The 19,442-nt window shown below is 46.0% G+C and overlaps 1 protein-coding gene across 4 annotated transcripts in view; it reads left to right on the top strand.

Moving 5' to 3' along the window:
• The window catches only part of ttc7b (tetratricopeptide repeat domain 7B), a 348,584-nt gene that overhangs the window by 261,892 nt on the left and 67,250 nt on the right, over positions 1-19,442 (top strand). The window contains exon 20 of one of the 4 annotated variants that reach the window (XM_078234470.1): positions 14,476-14,719. The exons of 2 other annotated variants lie outside the window; for them this stretch is intronic. In XM_078234470.1, coding sequence (XP_078090596.1) covers positions 14,476-14,697 — 222 coding nt within the window. In that variant the 3' untranslated portion in view covers positions 14,698-14,719. Of the gene's footprint in view, positions 1-14,475; positions 14,856-19,442 lie in introns of those variants that run through there. One more of the 4 variants, XM_078234472.1, reaches the window with a different exon arrangement.

Raw genomic sequence — 19,442 nt, 5'->3', positions numbered from 1 at the left:
CTATTGAGTTGGACAATCAGCCATGATCATGATGAATGGCAGAGCAGGCTCGAAGGGCTGAATGGCCTCCACCTGCTCCTATCTTCCATGTTTCTATGTCTCTGATTTTGAATAGATTTGTGACATGAATGTTGATGAAAAAAGACATTCTTTTGAAGCTTTCCTCCTTGCACCCATCAGGACAATCACAGGAGTACAAATGTATATTTCAGTGGGATAGTTCATGGGTAGAAATTGAAAAAAAATCAACCCAAAGAGACAACAATGCCTTGAACCTGTTGAAATATCTTAAGAGACAAACTTCTGACAGAATGGCTGAAGTGGACTGCCTGCTGTGGGGCTGTGACACGCAGGCACAGATCTTTCATAGAGTAAGGAACACCAGTCAGAGTTCCTGCTTTGGACTGCTGTTCAATTGGCCTATACAGGCGTCAACTGAGGGTGGGATGGGGTTTGGCCAGAATTTCCTCTTCTCTTCCACATGGTGGAATAATCCGGTGGCATTCACTTGCCAGGCCCACAGCTGAGAAATGACCACTTGAGCAAGGAGACAGAGACTTGATGGTGTCTATAGACCAACCCCCAACCCAGTGCCTGTTACAGAAGAGGAGAGCTAGAATGCTAAATGGAAGCTCTGTCAAATTGTCATAACCTTGAAAATTGTCAGTAATTCTTTGTTTTTTTCCTCAAGATACTTTAACTTCTGTACTGCAGCTTGCTTTCAAGCAGGGTGATTGTTTAAATTGCCAGTGTCACAGAGTGTAGACTGCAGAGCAAGATTGATTTTAATTACATATATAACTTACCTCATTGTACTTGTTAACCTTTCCAATAACCTGCTGGCTCAGCTTCAGCTTAACTCTTCCAGAGAGTACGTCAAATAAAATATTGCAAATCCGTTACTTAATTTTGCTTCTTTAAAATGGATTTACTCTTCTTGAAAACATTTCTGATTCTGCAGGTGAGGGTCTTTGTCACTGTCTCTTCCAGGTCAGGGGGTGCATTGCCAGAAGCTGTGCAACAAATGGATTGCAGTTTATGTCTGTATGGAGTTGCCTTGTAATATATAATTTGGCTTTATCTTAACTCTACATAAACCAGTTCAATTAAAAGGAATAATTTAACACATAAACATCTGAGATTGAAGTAGACATAGGCCAAAGCACAACTAATAGCTACTCTATAGCTGGACTGCTGCATAGTGAAGGTTAATGCACACAGTAAACTGACTTAGGAATTACGATAACTCGTGAACTATGCTCAGTGTAATGTCACATAACTCAGTTCAAAATCACTGACACCTTTAAGTAAAGTAAAGTTTATTTATTAGTCACAAGTAAGGCTTACATTAATACAGCAATGAGGTTAGTGTGAAATGCCCCTAGAACTAGATTCCTCTTACCACACACGTCAACAGTGTTCACCTTTAAAGATGATTCTTTATACTTGGCAAAGTTAACACATTTTTAGTTTGTGTAATGAAGAAGCTAGGATTTGTTTCCGAAGGCTGCACTTTGGATAACAGGAGTCTTGTGGCCGTCTGCTTTCTTCTCCCATCTCCAGTTAACATGCAGTTACAATTACACCATACTCTCACTAAACCACTGGGACACACCCCTGAATCGTGTTATTAACTCTGAGTCAAGATATCCTTCTTCTGAATTAAAAGCTCTTAATGACTAAGATCTCAAATTTACTCCTCCTTTACATCTTGTATTAGAATCATGACATCAGGCAATCTGACTCTCTCATCAAAATGGTATGCATTTTATTGGTTTTTCTTTGGGCACGATGTTCTTTGATCAAACCTTGTTTGAGGTCAACAGGATTTAATCAAGTGTTACAGGCAGGAGAGAGAGAGAAAAACTGAACTTCTCTATCCTCTCCCCATCTGTCCATAAACAAGAGTGTTGTTGAATTATTTTTAAAGTAGGCTGTGGTATGTTTCTCTAATCCCTCAGTTTGTGAGATCCAATTTAATAATCACTCTCTCAAACTCGGGCTATGATTAACTCTGAAAGTTAGTTTACTCATGTTCAAACCCAGGAGAGAAGTGTTGGCAATCTCCCTCTCTCGCTATGTCTCTCACATAGCATGCACGCACATGCATGCGCGCTCACACACACACACATACACGCACACATACATACATGCACGCGCATACACACATACATACACGCACATACATGCACTCGTACATACATGCACACACACATGTACACGCACGCACACATACACACAGAGTAAGGAGGGGGATAGAAAAGAAGATTTACACCTCTGGGCAACAACAATAAAAGAACCAAAAAAATTAATAAAAGCAAATTACTGCGGATGCGGGAATCTGAAACCAAAATCTGGAAAATCTCAACAGGTCTGGCAGCATCTGCGAGGAGAGAAAAGAGCCAACGTTTTGAGTCCAGATGACCCTTTGTCAAAGAAATTAATATTAGTTCCCATGGTTTCCAAAGATCAAGAAGTCAAAGTCCAGAGGGTGTTTCCCTTGTGGGAAACTTCAGTCCAGATGAGTTTCCTGCTTGGAGACAACAACTGTAGTCATTGAAACGAATGATAAAGCATCAGAATGGAGTTTCTATGCTTTGACCGCTTGGGAGGTGATGATCAGAGACATTTCAAATCAAGCACACTTTGAGAAGTTGAGAGGTGGTTGCCAGCTGTTTGCTTAGCCAGGAACTGCCGAGAGTTTTTCCAATTGGTGTTGAAAGAGCACTCTGAGGGTTTCTCAATTCTCAAAGGAATATAGAGATTCAAAATGGTTGCTTGAGTCATGAGATCTTTCTCCACAATGATGTCAAAAGGGATGTTTGTCTGTTGTTTGGAACGGGCTTTTGGTTTCAGAACTGATAATATTCCAGCCAATGGCTTTTGAAAGTGTTACTATCCATATTGAGGTTCTTGTGTTGGGAAGCCATTGTCTCACAGACTCTCTGACTCCTAGTAAAGGGGTAATCTTATCAAGATGCAAATTACATTCATTGTCCCTTCAATAGGCCCCTTTTGAGATGGACCTGGACTGTCCCAGGTGTGAGATGGGTCTGTTAGCACCTCTGCAGAAATGACCACGTTCCATCTGCAAATCCTCTGGTTTTGTGATTATAATGTTACAGTTGGGTATGAGATGATGAAAGGAGGATTATTTTGTTTTTGTAACTCCTGTTGGTAGCTTCCAGAACAAAGGGCCAATCCTGTGGGTCATGTGTTTTGTAGCAGCCATCTTCTTGTTCAGCAGAAAGTCAATTTTAAAAATAACAAAAACAATAAAGTTCTAATATACAGTTTTGGATTCTGTTCATGTCTTATTGACATAACACAAGGTGGGTTTTTAAAATTCTCCCTACCCTCCATTGCTCCATCTCACACGTCTATCTTACTGAACCAGAAAACACTCTATCTTGAACATTTCAATTAACCCAGCATCCACAGAATTTGGGGGCAAGAGGTCCAGATTTCGACTATCCTTTGTTTGAAGACGGTGCGTTCTGATTTCACTCCTGTGCGGCCTGCCTTGTTTTTTAAAGCTATAGTCCCTTGTTCTGGACTCCACTCCCAGAAAAAATAGCTTATTTATATTTACACATCTTGGGACACTAAGGGGCAACTTAGCACGGCCAATCAACCTAACCTGCACATCTTTGGACTGGGAGGAAACCGGAGCACCCAGAGGAAACCCACACAGACACAGGGAGAATGTGCAAACTCCACACACACGGTCACCCAAGGCCGGAATCGAACCTGGGGCCCTGGAGCCGTGAGGCAGCAGTGCTGACCACTGTGCCACCTCGTCGCATCTTTTTGCAACACCTCAATCAGATCGCCCCTCGGCCCCAGTACTCAAGAAAGCACAACCCAAGTCTGTGCAACGTTTAAGTGTTATTCTGATAAATCTGTACATGTACCCACGACAAGACCAAAATATCCTTCCTGAGGTTCAGTGCTTAAAACTGAACACGGTGCTCCAGATGGGGTCTGACCAAGGTTTTGTATAACTGAAGCATTACTTCCTCCCCTTTGTAATCAAGCTCCCGTGAGGTAAAGGCCAACATTCCATCAGCACAGCGAGTGCAGTTTAATTGCAGATTTTTGCATCACCTCACTTTCCAGGTAGCCCTTTTACATGAAACAGAAACCTCTCTCTCAAGATAAGTGGTGCTGACTGTGTGGCTCCCATGGTGTTTAGAAAGGACTAAACGTTCTTTGAACTGCTCCCTCCTCTCCCACACCTTGGCCTGTCTGTATGTCATCATCTCACATTGAGTTAACGAGGTGGCCCATGCTGCATTTGTGACCTAACAGATAGGAAAGTCCGGCGGAACAGAGAGAATTTCTGAATTTAAAACATTTCTCAACTGGTCATACAAAAACAAGGTTGTGCACGATGGTACCCAACCCTGAGCCCTGGACCAGGCTGCTCTGAAACAGCACCCGAACCACTCACTAGAATTGCTGCAGTGCCCACAGCATCCTCCCTATCCATTAAAACATTGGAGTACTTCTGGAGGCAAGGAATCCTAAAATGATGGGTGTCTGCAAAATAAAACACCAGTGATTTTCCTTTAAACCCATTAATCTGAATTCACTGGTGCCAAAATTAATAAACCTTAATGCACCCACTTGACGTTTCCCCTGGTCCACTGTTGTCACGGAGACCATAGACATTTACAGGACGGGAGGAGGCCATTCAGCCCATTGTGTTAATGTCAGCACTCTGCTGGAACACCAGGCTTACAGCTCTTTTCACAGCCTCAGGGCATCCCAGAATACTTTCCATCCAATTAAGTACTTTTGAAGTTTAGTCACTGTTATAACATAGGAAATGGCAGTTCACACAAATTGCAATGAGATAAACGCCCCATAATCATTTTTTAGCGATGTTTGTTGTCGGATAATGTAATACTTATTCCTGCTGTCTTGTTTTTATCTCCCCATAGCCCTGCTCAGCATCAAATATCTATTCAATTTTCCCTTAAAAGGCACAGTCTATTGCAACCCTTTTGCATAAACACATTCCACCTTACTTATCTCTGCACTTTTTAAAATTGACCTTCATGTTACTCTCCTACCAGAGGGAACGTTAACCATTTACAATAAATGCTAACACAATGGACAAACATGCTGCTGCTCCCTCCACAGATACTGTTTTTATTCAGCATTTTCTGTTTTTAGGATAGGTATGCGATTTGTGTTCCATTGCTAATGCCTTGGAGAGGCTACAGAACATATTTACAGGAGACGTACGATTTCTAATATCTGGCGAGACTTCAGAAGCTAGGATTGTTCTTTTTAGAGCAGAGATTGTTAAGGGGGGGTGGGGGGGGGGATTAAATGGAGCTGTCCAAATATCGGGAAGAATTTTGAATGACTGAATGAGGAGAAACTATTTCCCCTGGCATCTGAGTCAGTAACCAAAGGACACAGACTTAAGCTGACATCTTAAAATGACATCTTTGTTATTTAATCTCTTCTACCCTCCAACCTATCCCTGACGAAGGGTCATACAAAGTCAGAATGTTAGCTTTATTCTCTCTCCACAGATGCTGTCAGACCTGCTGAGATTTTTCAATATTTTCTGTTTTCGTAACCTATCCCTGACTTTCTATTTTGCTGCCCCTGCCTCCTCCATAAAACCCATCAGATTTCTACCTCTCTCCAGTTCCAAAGAAGAGCTGTATTGGACTGTGTATCCCCTATTGCCTTTAACTCCCTTGTTAGAGAAGGAAAGGAGAGGATGCAGAATGTAGAATTAGAGGGTATGCAGGGCACAGCTCGCAAAGCGTTGTCATTCTCCGGTCCATCTTGATCCATCTTAGGGAACAGTTTTCTTTTGGACTGACCATGGGAAGGCAGGATGCTGTGAGAATCAACATGTTGGGCGACTGATGGTGGGAGGTGGAGGGCAGGGCTGTTGGAGGCCGGAACCTCATGCGATGAAATCTCCAGGAATTCATTCAATCAGAACTGCCAACCCTAGCTTGAACAAATCATGCCAGTTTCCAGTCCTCCCTCCAAGTTGTTGTTCCTAAGCACCTTCCTAACCGGCAGCCAAATCCACAGGAATAGATTTTCAGGTACTGGGGAAGGAGAGAAGCAGAAATGCAGTGGTTTGAGAGATTCCCCCCACCCCAATAATCGCTTTCCCACTGGCCCCGGGTTTAAACCTTTCCCAGTTTTTACTGATGACGCCCCATCACAATTGGAACCATCCCTTTAAACTGACACGATTGAATGGTGATTTAAACAATTGGATGGTGATTTAAGATGTTGCCACGCAACGGATTGCATCCTAGCAACCATTCTGCAGATCTCTCCGCAATGGTTAGGGAGAGGTGTTTATTTGGCGTGGGTGGGTTATAAAAGATCTTGACTCGCAGCTCATAACTCTTTGTGTGCAGCCTGTCAGTTAGGGGTAAAGTGAGGAGCGGGTGAAAGGTGGAATTGTAAATAAATGTTTACATTGGGAGAGGGAGATCAATTAGAACATGTTAAAGTCCCAATGTACTATATATATACAAGCATTTCAACTTGTGTTAGTATCAGCTGTATAGCCTTCAGTTATGGTTTAGTGTTTGGGTTAAGTGATGTATTTATTTGGTTAATTAACTGTTATTAAGTTCAACCATCTTTTTCAGGTTTAAATGTTTGTGGTTGTGTGTGCGCGTGTTGTGTGTGTGCGCGTGTTGTGTGTGTGCGCGTGTTGTGTGTGTGCGCGTGTTGTGTGTGTGCGCGTGTTGTGTGTGTGCGCGTGTTGTGTGTGTGCGCGTGTTGTGTGTGCGCGTGTTGTGTGTGTGCGCGTGTTGTGTGTGTGCGCGTGTTGTGTGTGTGCGCGTGTTGTGTGTGTGCGCGTGTTGTGTGTGCGCGTGTTGTGTGTGTGCGCGTGTTGTGTGTGTGCGCGTGTTGTGTGTGTGCGCGTGTTGTGTGTGTGCGCGTGTTGTGTGTGTGCGCATGTTGTGTGTGTGCGTATGTTTGAATGTTGTATGTTTGAATGTTGTATGTTTGAATGTTGTATGTTCGTGTTGGTTTGAGTCCCTCAGCACGCTGAATTTTAAATTCTCATCCTCACCTTCATGACCCCACCCACTCCTCAATTCTATAAATCTCTGCTGCCTCCTGAACTCCCTGTTCCTCTGACTCCAATCTCTAATGCATTCCCATTCCCATTGTTTGGTACCGGTGGTCCTGCCTCCCCCTGCCGAGACCCCACTATCTGACCTTTCCCTCCCAACTCTTCATCTTTCACTTTTTAAAACTCACCTCTTTAACAAAGTTTTCAATCAGCTCCCTCTCTCCACAGCCACCCGCAACCCCCCTCGACACTCTTATATCTAAGTCTGCCTTTGCCTTATATTGCTGGACAGCATCTTGGGACATTTTCACTCTATTGAAAGTGCAATATACATGTGAGTTGGAGTTAGTTTGAATTTTGTATCCCATGTGTGTCCCACCTTCCCCCAGTGACGATACTTATTCTGACCGGACTTGTGGCTCCAACAGCATGTTGCCCTACTCTCCCCCACCACCTCTCCCCCTCTCCACCACCTCTCCCCCTCCCCACCACTTCTCCCCCTCCCCACCATCCCCCAGTGCCACTCACTCAACAGCCAATTTGACAATGAGCAGCATAGTTGCATAATCCTGGCCTAACCTGTTGCCCACCAATGGGCACTCTGCAACAGTGTTTACTGAATATCAGTTGGTGCCATAAACCATGTCTGCCGCCTTCTGTTCGGAATGATGGCGATGGGATGTGTATTACCTTGTAGTAAAATTGATTCATTCACATTGGATAGTCTATATTTGTTTTGCCATTTCTGCCCCATCCCACAAATGTAAAGGTGATACATCACAATTCATACAGATATGTAAGACCTCTGAGCCCACCCAGCTACCTCTGATCCTACTGTCTTACCTGGAAGCGCATTGCAAGTGTTGAAAGCTCTCTATGAACCAAGCCTTTCCAATATAAATCCTAATATTTTCCTAGAATTTGTACCTCTTGAGAAGGCATATTACTTAACGATTTGTGTAAGTGCTATAGGAGTAACACGCAGCTAGTTTCCCATTTTGGGATCAATGTTCTTGTTCATGGATGTAAGGGAGCGACTCTCCCGATGTAGCTCTCTCTCCACTGCTTACTCCTCTTTTATGTGAGGCAGAAAGGAATGGAGGGAATGTTAATGGGATTAGATGATGTAGAGTGGGCGGAGGCTCTTGTGGAGTTTAAATACAATCAAATCAGAGCTCTTTCTGTCCTGGAAATTGTATGTAAGACGATCAATGCCTATCTCAACAAGCAAATAGGGACAATCACAGCAAGTTCCGCCCGATCTCCCATTGTGCAGCATTTCTTTTCAGCAGGAGCTGCAGGTTATTTTTCAATCTGTTGGTCAGATTTTTACAATTTCCCAGGCTGTGTTTGGAAGGGACACACCTTTCATCAAATCATTGAAAAATAACCGCAAAATAGTGACACTGGAGTGATGGATATGAATGTGTATTGTTAAATGCCAGAGGTGTTTGCTGTGATGAAATGTATCCCGGGGATGGGAGGTCAGAGGATTGATTTCCCCCCCCGGGTCCTCCACATTCCGAGTTATTTTTTCCAAGTGAGGGGAAATCCACTACACTGTTGCTAAAATCTGGGTACTAAGTGGGAAATGCCTTTTTCATTAAAGGATGTCACTCCCTGCACAAATACAGCACATTTTGTCATCCAGCAAAAAAGGCCATCCGGTCTGAGCTGGCTCTATAACTTTCAATGGGGAATTGGATATATTTACATCAAGGAGAGTCTGGCAGGGCTGTGGGGACCATAAGAAGCATGGGATCACTGTGCCTGTCAAGCCTCCTTCACCATTCAACGACTGTGGAATAGCCTTTAATTACACTGCCCATGTCCCATAATTGTCTAAGAGACCAAAAATCTATCTCTCTCAGCCTTAAAAATATTCATTGTTGGCCTCTAGAGCTGAAAACTCCAAGACTACACACCCTTTGAAGAAATTTCTCCTCATCTCAGCCTCAAACGATCAGTCCCCTATCCTGAAACTGTGCCTCTTTGTTCTAGATTTAAGTTTATTTATTATTGTCACAAGTAGGCTTACATTAACACTGCAATGAAGTTACTGTGAAAATCCCCTGGTCACCACACTCCGGTGCCTGTTCAGGTACACTGAGGGAGATTTAGCATGGCCAGTGGTAAGTTAGGGGACGGCACAGTGGTTAGCACTGCTGCCTCACAGCTCCAGGGACCTGAGTTCGATTCCTGGCTTGGGTCACTGTCTGTGTGGAGTTTGCACATTCTCCCCATGTCTGCGTGGGTTTTCTCTGGGTGCTCCGGTTTCCTCCCATAGTCCAAAGATGTGCAGGTTAGGTTGATTGACCGTGCTAAATTGCCCCTTAGTGACCCAGGGTGTGTATGTGAGAGGGATTAGGAGGGTAAATATGTGGTATTTCAGGGATAGGGCCTGGGTGGATTGTTGTCGGTGCAGACTTGATGGGCCGAATGGCCTCCTTCGGCGCTGTAGGGTTTCTATGATTCAATGCACCTACCCAGCACACTCTTCAGATTGTGGGAGGAAACTGGAGCACCCGGAGGAAACCCACACGGACACGGTGAGGACGTGCAAACTCCACACAGACACTGACCCAAGCTGGGAATTGAACCCGGGTCCCTGGCACCGTGAGGCAGCAATGCCAGCCACTGTGCCACCCCAACTAAGGGGAACAACTGCTCAGTTTGCACCCTGCCAAGCCCTTTCAGAATCTTGAATATTTGTTCTTCTAAACTCCATAGAATATAAATCCAGTTTACTCCGCCAGTCATCTTAGAACAACACTCACATCCCAGGGAACCTTGTTGTTCTGCCTCATTGCAAGAGTATCCTTCCTTAAATATGGAGACCAAACCTCCACACAGTATTTGATTAGTAAGTTTGCGGACGACACAAAGGTTGGTGGATTTGCGGATAGCGATGAGGACCATCAGAGGATACAGCAGGATATAGATCAGTTGGAGACTTGGTCGGAGAGATGGCAGATGGAGTTTAATCCGGACAAATGTGAGGTAGTGCATTTTGGAAGGTCTAATACAGATAGGAAATATACAGTAAATGGCAGAACCCTTAGGAGTATTGATAGGCAAAGGGATCTGGGTGTACAGGTACACAGGTCACTGAAAGTGGCAATGCAGGTGGAGAAGGAAGTCAAGAAGGCATACGGCATGCTTGCCTTCATCGGCCAGGGTATTGAGTTTAACAATTGGCAAGTCATGTTGCAACTTTATAGAACCTTGGTGAGGCCGCACTTGGAATATAGTGTTCAATTCTGTCAGAAGGATGTGGAGGCTTTGGAGAAGGTACAGAAAAGATTTACCAGGATGTTGCCTGGTATGGAGGGCATTAGCTATGAGGAGAGGTTGGGGAAACTTGGTTTGTTCTCACTGGAGCGACGGAGGTTGAGGGGAGACCAGATAGAAGTCAACAAGATTATGAAAGGCATGGACAGAGTGGATAGTCAGAAGCTTTTTCCCATGGTGGAAGAGTCAATTACTAGGGAGCATAGGTTTAAGGTACGAGGGGCAAGTTTTAAAAGAGATGTACGAGGCAGATTTTTTACACAGAGAGTGGTGGGTGCCTGGAACTCATTGCCGGGGGAGGTAGTGGCCAGTGTAGACTCGATGGGCCGAATGGCCTCTTTCTGTGCTGTAGGGTTTCTATGATTCTATGATCTACGTCATTAACATGGATTGTAATGAGCTGAGGCTCCAGTGCTGATCCTTATGCTGCTCCACTATTCACAGCCGGCCAACTTGGAAATGCCCAATTTATCCCTAATCTCTGCATCCTGTCATTAACTAATCCTCTATCCATGCTACGTTTAAGTTTATTTAGTCTCACAAGTAGACTTACATTAACACTGCAGTGAAGTTACTGTGAAATCCTCCTAGCTGCCACACTCCAGCACCTGTTTGGGTACACTATGGCAGCACAGTGGCACAATGGTTAGCACTGCTGCCTCAGTGCCAGGGACCTAGGTTTGATTCCCGGCTTGGGTCACTGTCTGTGTGGAGTTTGCACATTCTCCCCATGTCTGCGTGAATTTCCTCCGGGTGCTCCGGTTTCATCCCACAGTCCAGTTCTCACTGGAAAGATGGAGGATGAGGGATGACCTAATAGAGGTGTATAAAATTATGAAACACATATAGAACATAGAACAGTACAGCACAGAACAGGCCCTTCGGCCCACGATGTTGTGCCGAGCTTTATCTGAAACCAAGATCAAGCTATCCCACTCCCTATCATCCTGGTGTGCTCCATGTGCCTATCCAATAACCGCTTAAATGTTTCTAAAGTGTCTGACTCCACTATCACTGCAGGCAGTCCATTCCACACCCCAACCACTCTCTGCGTAAAGAACCTACCTCTGATATCCGTCCTGTATCTCCCACCACGAACCCTATAGTTATGCCCCCTTGTAATAGCTCCATCCACCCGAGGAAATAGTCTTTGAACGTTCACTCTATCTATCCCCTTCATCATTTTATACACCTCTATTAAGTCTCCCCTCAGCCTCCTCCGCTCCAGAGAGAACAGCCCTAGCTCCCTCAACCTTTCCTCATATGACCTACCCTCCAGACCAGGCAGCATCCTGGTAAATCTCCTCTGCACTCTTTCCAGCGCTTCCATATCCTTCTTATAGTGAGGTGACCAGAACTGCACACAATATTCCAAATGTGGTCTCACCAAGGTCCTGTACAGTTGCAGCATAACCCCACGGCTCTTAAACTCCAACTCCCTGTTAATAAAAGCTAACACACTATAGGCCTTCTTCACAGCTCTATCCACTTGACTGGCAACCTTTAGAGATCTGTGGATATGGACCCCAAGATCTCTCTGTTCCTCCACAGTCTTCAGAACCCTACCTTTGACCCTGTAATCCACATTTAAATTTGTCCTACCAAAATGAATCACCTCACATTTATCAGGGTTAAACTCCATTTGCCATTTTTCAGCCCAGCTTTGCATCCTATCTATGTCTCTTTGCAGCCTACAACAGCCCTCCACCTCATCCACTACTCCACCAATCTTGGTGTCATCAGCAAATTTACTGATCCACCCTTCAGCCCCCTCCTCTAAGTCATTAATAAAAATCACAAAGAGCAGAGGACCAAGCACTGATCCCTGCGGCACACCGCTAGCAACCTGCCTCCAATCCGAAAATTTTCCATCGACCACCACCCTCTGTCTTCGGTCAGACAGCCAGTTACCTATCCAATCGGCCAACTTTCCCTCTATCCCACACCTCCTCACTTTCATCATAAGCCGACCATGGGGGACCTTATCAAACGCCTTACTAAAATCCATGTATATGACATCAACTGCCCTACCTTCATCAACACACTTAGTTACCTCCTCAAAAAATTCTATCAAATTTGTGAGGCACGACTTGCCCTTCACGAATCCGTGCTGACTATCTCGGATTAATCCGCATCTTTCTAAATGGTCGTAAATCCCATCCCTAAGGACCCTTTCCATCAATTTACCAACCACCGAAGTAAGACTAACCGGTCTATAATTACCAGGGTCATTTCTATTCCCTTTCTTAAACAGAGGAACAACATTCGCCATTCTCCAGTCCTCTGGCACCATCCCCGTGGACAGCGAGGACCCAAAGATCAACGCCAAAGGCTCTGCAATCTCATCCCTTGCCTCCCACAGAATCCTAGGATACATTTCATCAGGCCCAGGGGACTTATCGACCTTCAGTTTATTCAAAACTGCCAAGACATCCTCCCTCCGAACATCTATTTCCTCCAGCCTATTAGCCTGTAACACCTTCTCTTCCTGAAAAACATGGCCCCTCTCCTTGGTGAACACTGAAGAAAAGTATTCATTCATCACCTCGCCTATCTCTACTGACTCCATACACAAGTTCCCACTACTGTCCTTGACCGGCCCTAACCTCACCCTGGTCATTCTTTTATTCCTCACATAAGAGTAAAAAGCCTTGGGGTTTTCTTTGATCCGACCCGCCAAGGACTTCTCATGTCCCCTCCTAGCTCTCCTAAGCCCCTTTTTCAGCTCATTCCTTGCTAACTTGTAACCCTCAATCGAGCCATCTGAACCTTGTTTCCTCATCCCTACATAAGCTTCCCTCTTCCTTTTCACAAGACATTCCACCTCTTTTGTGAACCATGGTTCCCTCACTCGGCCATTTCCTCCCTGCCTGACAGGAACATACCTATCAAGGACATCCAGCATAGATAGGGTGAACGGTGGGAAGCTTTTTCCCAGGTCGGTGGTTACGTTCACGAGGGGTCATCGGTTCAAGGTGACGGGGGGGAGATTTAACACGGATATCAGAAGGGCGTATTTTACACAGAGGGTGTTGGGGGCCTGGAATGCGCTGCCGGGCAAGGTGGTGGAGGCAGACACACTGGGAACGTTTAAGACTTATCTAGATAGCCACATGAACAGAGTGGGAATGGAGGGATACAAAAGAATGGTCTAGTTTGGACCAGGGAGCGGCACGGGCTTGACGGGCCGAAGGGCCTGTTCCTGTGCTGTATTGTTCTTTGTTCCAAAGATGTGCAGATTAGGTGCATTGGCCATGCTAAATTCTCCCTCAGTGTACCCGAACAGGGGCTGGAGTGTGGCGACTAGGGGATTTTCACAGTAACTTCATTGCAGTGTGAATGTAAGTCTACTTGTGACTAATAAATAAACTTTAATGGAGAATTTGGCATGGCCAACACTGCAATGAAGCTACTGTGAAATTCCCCTAGTCACCACACTCCGGCGCCTGTTCGGGTCAATGCACCTAACCAGCACATCTTTCAGAAAGTGGGAGGAAACCGGAGCACCCGGAGGAAACCCACGCAGACACGGGGAGAACGTGTAAACTCCACACAGACAGTGACCCAAGCCGGGAATCGAACCTGGGTCCCTGGCGCTGTGAGGCAGCAGTGCTAACTACTGTGCTACCGTGCCGCTCTCAATTTATCCCTCAATCAACGTCACAAAAGCACATTGTCTCATTTTGATTTGATTTGATTTGATTTATTATGTCACATGTATTCGTATACAGTGAAAAGTATTGTTTCTTGCGTGCTATACAAAGCATACCATTCATAGATGAGGAAAGCAGAGAGTGCAGAATGTAGTTTAATTTCTGTAAGTGGGAGCTTGTGCATAAATTGACAGCAGCATTTCCCTACGGTACATCAGAGAGTAGATTTCAAGAAGTGTGTCAGACTTTGAAATGCTTTGATGCATCCAGAGGTTGTTAAAGGTGCGACAGAAATTCAAATCTCTTTCAGTGCTGTATGAGTCTGTTAACAATGACCGTTTGTTTCTGATTTTCTCAGGAAACACATTGTTTTAAAATTGTCTTGAGGTTTTTTTTTTCGCTTTAAAATGGGGCTCGCCAATTAACCTCCTGCCCCTTCTCGTCCTGTTACAGGGGCTGGTCCTTCAGCAGCTGGGCCGGTACAGCCTGGCCGAGAAGATTCTCCGCGATGCCGTGCAGGTCAACTCCACCGCCCACGAAGTGTGGAACAACCTGGGGGAGGTGCTGCAGGCCCAGGGTGATGACAACGCTGCAACCGAATGTTTCCTCACTGCTCTGGAACTGGAAGCCAGCAGCCCCATCATCCCCTTCACCATCATCCCCCGGATACTCTGAGCTGGCATTTGCTCTCAGTGAGGTATCTATCGGTGTCCTGGAGAGGTCATTGGCAACTGGGAGAGGAACGCCACGCACAATCCCTTCCCCAGTCCCCTTGGCTTTCTTCTGTTACTTTTCTGGTGTGATTTACTGTGGATTAAAGCATTCCATGGGTGAACTTATTTGATTTTTACCCCTGAGCACCCACCGTCCCTCGCCCTTTTATTTTTTCTCGATTTCACCTATTGCCCTCATACAGAGTTTACAGTTCTGCGCCACCCCCTGGCTGCTGGAGGGCTGTTGGCTGTGAAATGGGCTCAGGATCCAAATCTGGCTCTATCTGTGCTCAATGCTTGTCCCTGTTCAGCATCGAGTCACTGGCTCGTTTTCCATTTCCCTGAATCCAGGAGCTCAGAGGCCAGCGTGAGGCTTTCCCCACTTGCTGCCTCAGTACCAGCCAGCCCGTATACTGGCTTTAATTTATAATCTACACCTCCCTTTTCTCAATCTCCCAACCTAGCCCTGTTGACATGATGATCACCACCTATCTCCCTCTCCCTCTATACGCTCACTGACAGCTCAAAATCTGGCACTAAATCTAACCAGAGGTAAAAAGGTCTGGTGGTACAATAGGAATGCCTTGCTGAGAATCGGCTGTTTAACCAGGTGAGGAATGTTTGGAGACGGAACATGGTTGAGGCAGGATGGAGGAAGTTTTACTCTGCATCTAATCCAGAAGTGTCCACACTTCCTGCTCCTGTCAGCTGCATTATTGTGTAGCTTGAAGCCTGAAGAAACCTCATCTCAAGTTTAGATCTCAGTTCCTGCCCATTTCTGTGCATCTCTCAATTCTAACAGATCTCAGTGTTCCTATTTAGGATTGATCCACAAATGAGACATCATTGTCACCCTTTCCAAACCAAATTCAGATGGGACAAGTCAGTGAGTAAAAGCTATAACGGTGGTTAGAATTGAAGAGGATGGATTCAGACACTATGCTGTGCCCAGGCTGGGATTGCAGGATGTTTAGGCTGGATTCAGGGAGAAGAAAGATTCAATTTCCTAGCATCTACCTCCCTTAGTAAAAGAATAGCTGCTCCACTTAGATAATCTGCTGTCTTCCCTCTCCTGATGCCTTTTTCTCGAGGTTTCCACTGTGCTGTAAAATTCACCCTAATTCACGTCTTGATCCCAGTTGTTACACATTTTTACCTTCTCTTTCAAGACTTGTTACTCATGCTGCAAGCCAAAATGAATTTTAGAAAGTGGTCATACTCTATATAGGTCATATATATTTATGTAAGGCACTGTAAGTATGTTATATTTATATATTAGGACTATATTCAGTAAAAGGTGACTAGTAACATCTAATCACTGACCTCTAAACGGAGGACGAATTGGACTAGATCTCTGGCCAGAGTGTTTGAACACTGAGTTTCACCTTTGAATTCTAACTGCATTCAAATTATGGGACCATATAGAGAAAAAGATCAACTAGTGATTGATGGGAATCTAGAATGGTGATCTTAAAAGGAAGAGAAATCCTGCACAGATTAATTGTCCAGTTATTTCCAGTACTAAATAACTACCTTGTTAAATAGATAAATCCTTATTTATATTGGACAAACGAAGTTGAAAGCTCTTTAGTGACAGAGAACATGCTCGATGGGTGTTAGTGAGCAGTATGTTGAGTCTGAAATACTCACTAGTCCTGGGCTCACTATAAAGCGCTGTAAGGAGGTCCAGCGTTGGCAGGAATCAGGATGCTAGCTCCCTTTACCTTGCTGGCAGTGGAATTGTGCACATTTGAAATCTATTCCCAGCTCACCTTCAAGCTGGAGAACATCACGCAGAAAGCAGCACTTCCCCTGAGATCACTGAGGACGGTTGGCATTGGAATTTGGGCCCCTCCCTGGTCTTTATGGCTCAGTATCCCACTGGCTATCCCTTTAGTCTCTGAAGGTGCAGTGTGCAGGAGAAAGTCACGCACGTCAGTGGTTTTCAGGCTGTGCTGAGTGGGCAGCTCCTGCAGTTTCACCCACAATCTTGGGAATAATGACACTCCCAGCGACCCCTCAAAAGCAACTTGATACACTCCCAATCACTCCGACAAATACTGTGATATGCTCCTCGTGACACCCTCCCCCCCCCAACAGAGCTTCAGACACAATCCTGGGGCACAGCAGCAGCTACAGACACATTCCTAAACCTTACCTTCTCTCCCTGTCCCCAGAGTGGATATAAAACTCTCAAAAACACTCCACAAATACCGTCATTCCCAGGAACTCCTGGTAAACACCGTGTGTTATCTCTGAAGCTGCCTGTACAGATAGACACGATGATTGCTACAGATGGGAAGAAAATAAACACTAGAATGTTAACTCTATAAAACTGATTCAATAAAGGAATCCCCTTTTACTTCCTCTTCATTGGAATGCATTAACTCCAAACATGTACCTGTAACCCCACCCCAATATCCACCATCCCCTTCCTGTGTATCCACTGACCATTCACCTATATCCACCATCCTCTTCCCCTGTATCTACCGTCTTCTTCCCCTGTATCCACCGTCTCCTTCCCCTCTCTCCACCATCTCCTTCCCCTGTATCCACCGCCTCCTTCCCCTCTAACTAACGTCCCCTTCTTCTGTATCCACCACCCTCTTCCTCTGTATCCACGGTCTCCTTCCCCTGTATCCACGGTCTCCTTCCCCTGTATCCACCGTCTCCTTCCCCTGTATCCACCGTCTCCTTCCCCCGTATCCACCGTCTCCTTCCCCCGTATGCACCGTCTCCTTCCCCCGTATGCACCGTCTCCTTCCCCCGTATGCACCGTCTCCTTCCCCCGTATGCACCGTCTCCTTCCCCCGTATGCACCGTCTCCTTCCCCCGTATGCACCGTCTCCTTCCCCCGTATCCACCGTCTCCTTCCCCCGTATGCACCGTCTCCTTCCCCCGTATGCACCGTCTCCTTCCCCCGTATGCACCGTCTCCTTCCCCCCTTTTGCACCGTCTCCTTCCCCCGTATGCACCGTCTCCTTCCCCCGTATCCACCGTCTCCTTCCTCCGTATCCACCGTCTCCTTCCCCCGTATCCACCGTCTCCTTCCCCCGTATCCACCGTCTCCTTCCCCCGTATCCACCGTCTCCTTCCCCCGTATCCACCGTCTCCTTCCCCCGTATCCACCGTCTCCTTCCCCCGTATCCACCGTCTCCTTCTCCCGTATGCACCGTCTCCTTCCCCCGTCTCCTTCCTCCGTATCCACCGTCTCCTTCCCCCGTATCCACCGTCTCCTTCCCCCGTATCCACCGTCTCCTTCCCCCGTATCCACCGTCTCCTTCTCCCGTATCCACCTTCCCCTGTATCCACTGTCCCCTTCCCCTGTATCCACCGTCCCCTTCCCCTATACCCACCTTCCCCTTCCCCTATATCCACCATCCCCTTCCCCTATATCCACCTTCCCTTGTACCTACTGCCCCCTTCCTCTGTATCCACCATCATCTTCCTCTGTATCCACTGTCTCCTTCCCTGGTATCCACCATCCCCTTCCCTGTATCCACCGTCCCCTTCCCCTATATCCACCGTCCACTTGCCCTGAATCTACTGTCCCTTTCCCTGTATCCATCATCCCTTTCCCCTGTATCCACTGTCTCCTTCCCCTATACTCACTGACCCATCCCCTGTATACACCATCCTCTTCCCTTGCATCCACCAAACCCTCCCCCTGCATCCACCATCCTCTTCCCCATATCCACCGTCCCCTTCCACCGTCCCCTTCCCCCGTGTCCACCGTCCCCTTCCCCCGTGTCCACCGTCCCCTTCCCCCGTGTCCACCCTCCCCTTCCCCTGTGTCCACCCTCCCCTTTTCTGGTATATTCATTTTCCCTCAGTTATATCTATCACCACTTCATCTATATCGCCCTTGGCAGGAATCTCATTCCCTGTGATCTCGAGTCTCGGTTTATGCTGCACCACGTTGTGCTGGTGTTCAAGGAAAAATGATTTTAGAATGAAGTTCCAGAACAGAAGAGTTCGCAGTGTTTTAAAATGAACGACTGGAATCCCAGCAGTTCTGGAACGCTGACCCTGGAATAAGTCACTGTTCAGCTCTGTGACCTTCATCTCCTAATCTCAGCCTGGAGTTAAGATATCTCCCCATGGATGCACTTCTCCAGACTGGAGGACTGTGTCTCAACCTGTTAAAAACTAACATTAGAAACAGGTTTTGAAGTTAAGCGTGCACATATTGTTCAAATTTCCCAACCGAATGTAAATGTTACTTGATTGGATCACTGACCAAACCAGCCTGGCACAAAGCGAAAGATTGTTGATCTTCCTAAAGTATCAGACTGACAGGGCTATTGGCCAACAGTGGACAGTGCTATAGAATATCGTTCAGCAGTGGACAGTGCTATAGAATATCGTTCAGCAGAGGACAGTGCTGTAGAATGTGCACGATGTTTGATCAGTATCTTTTCAGAATGTCCAGACAATTCTCAGAAATCTGTGTGTAATCTGATTTATCGTTAGAACTGGACAATTTGCACAATTCCTGGATATAGCTGCACGGGGCAAATGAAATAAACCTTGTAGTCAAAGCTCTTTATGTATTGAGAACCATGCCATGTTTCAAGTTGGCACATTAATTAATACTGATCTCTCTCCATGATTGGAGGAGGTTGTACTCTGCTGTGGACCCTTTTCTTGCTCTGGTACCAAGATCACTTTATGTTCCTCCAGAATCTGCTGCAGATTTATTCATGG

The sequence above is a fragment of the Mustelus asterias genome, chromosome 18 (assembly GCF_964213995.1).
Source record: "Mustelus asterias chromosome 18, sMusAst1.hap1.1, whole genome shotgun sequence".
Taxonomy (NCBI): domain Eukaryota; kingdom Metazoa; phylum Chordata; class Chondrichthyes; order Carcharhiniformes; family Triakidae; genus Mustelus; species Mustelus asterias.
This window is presented reverse-complemented; position numbering and strand designations above follow the sequence as displayed.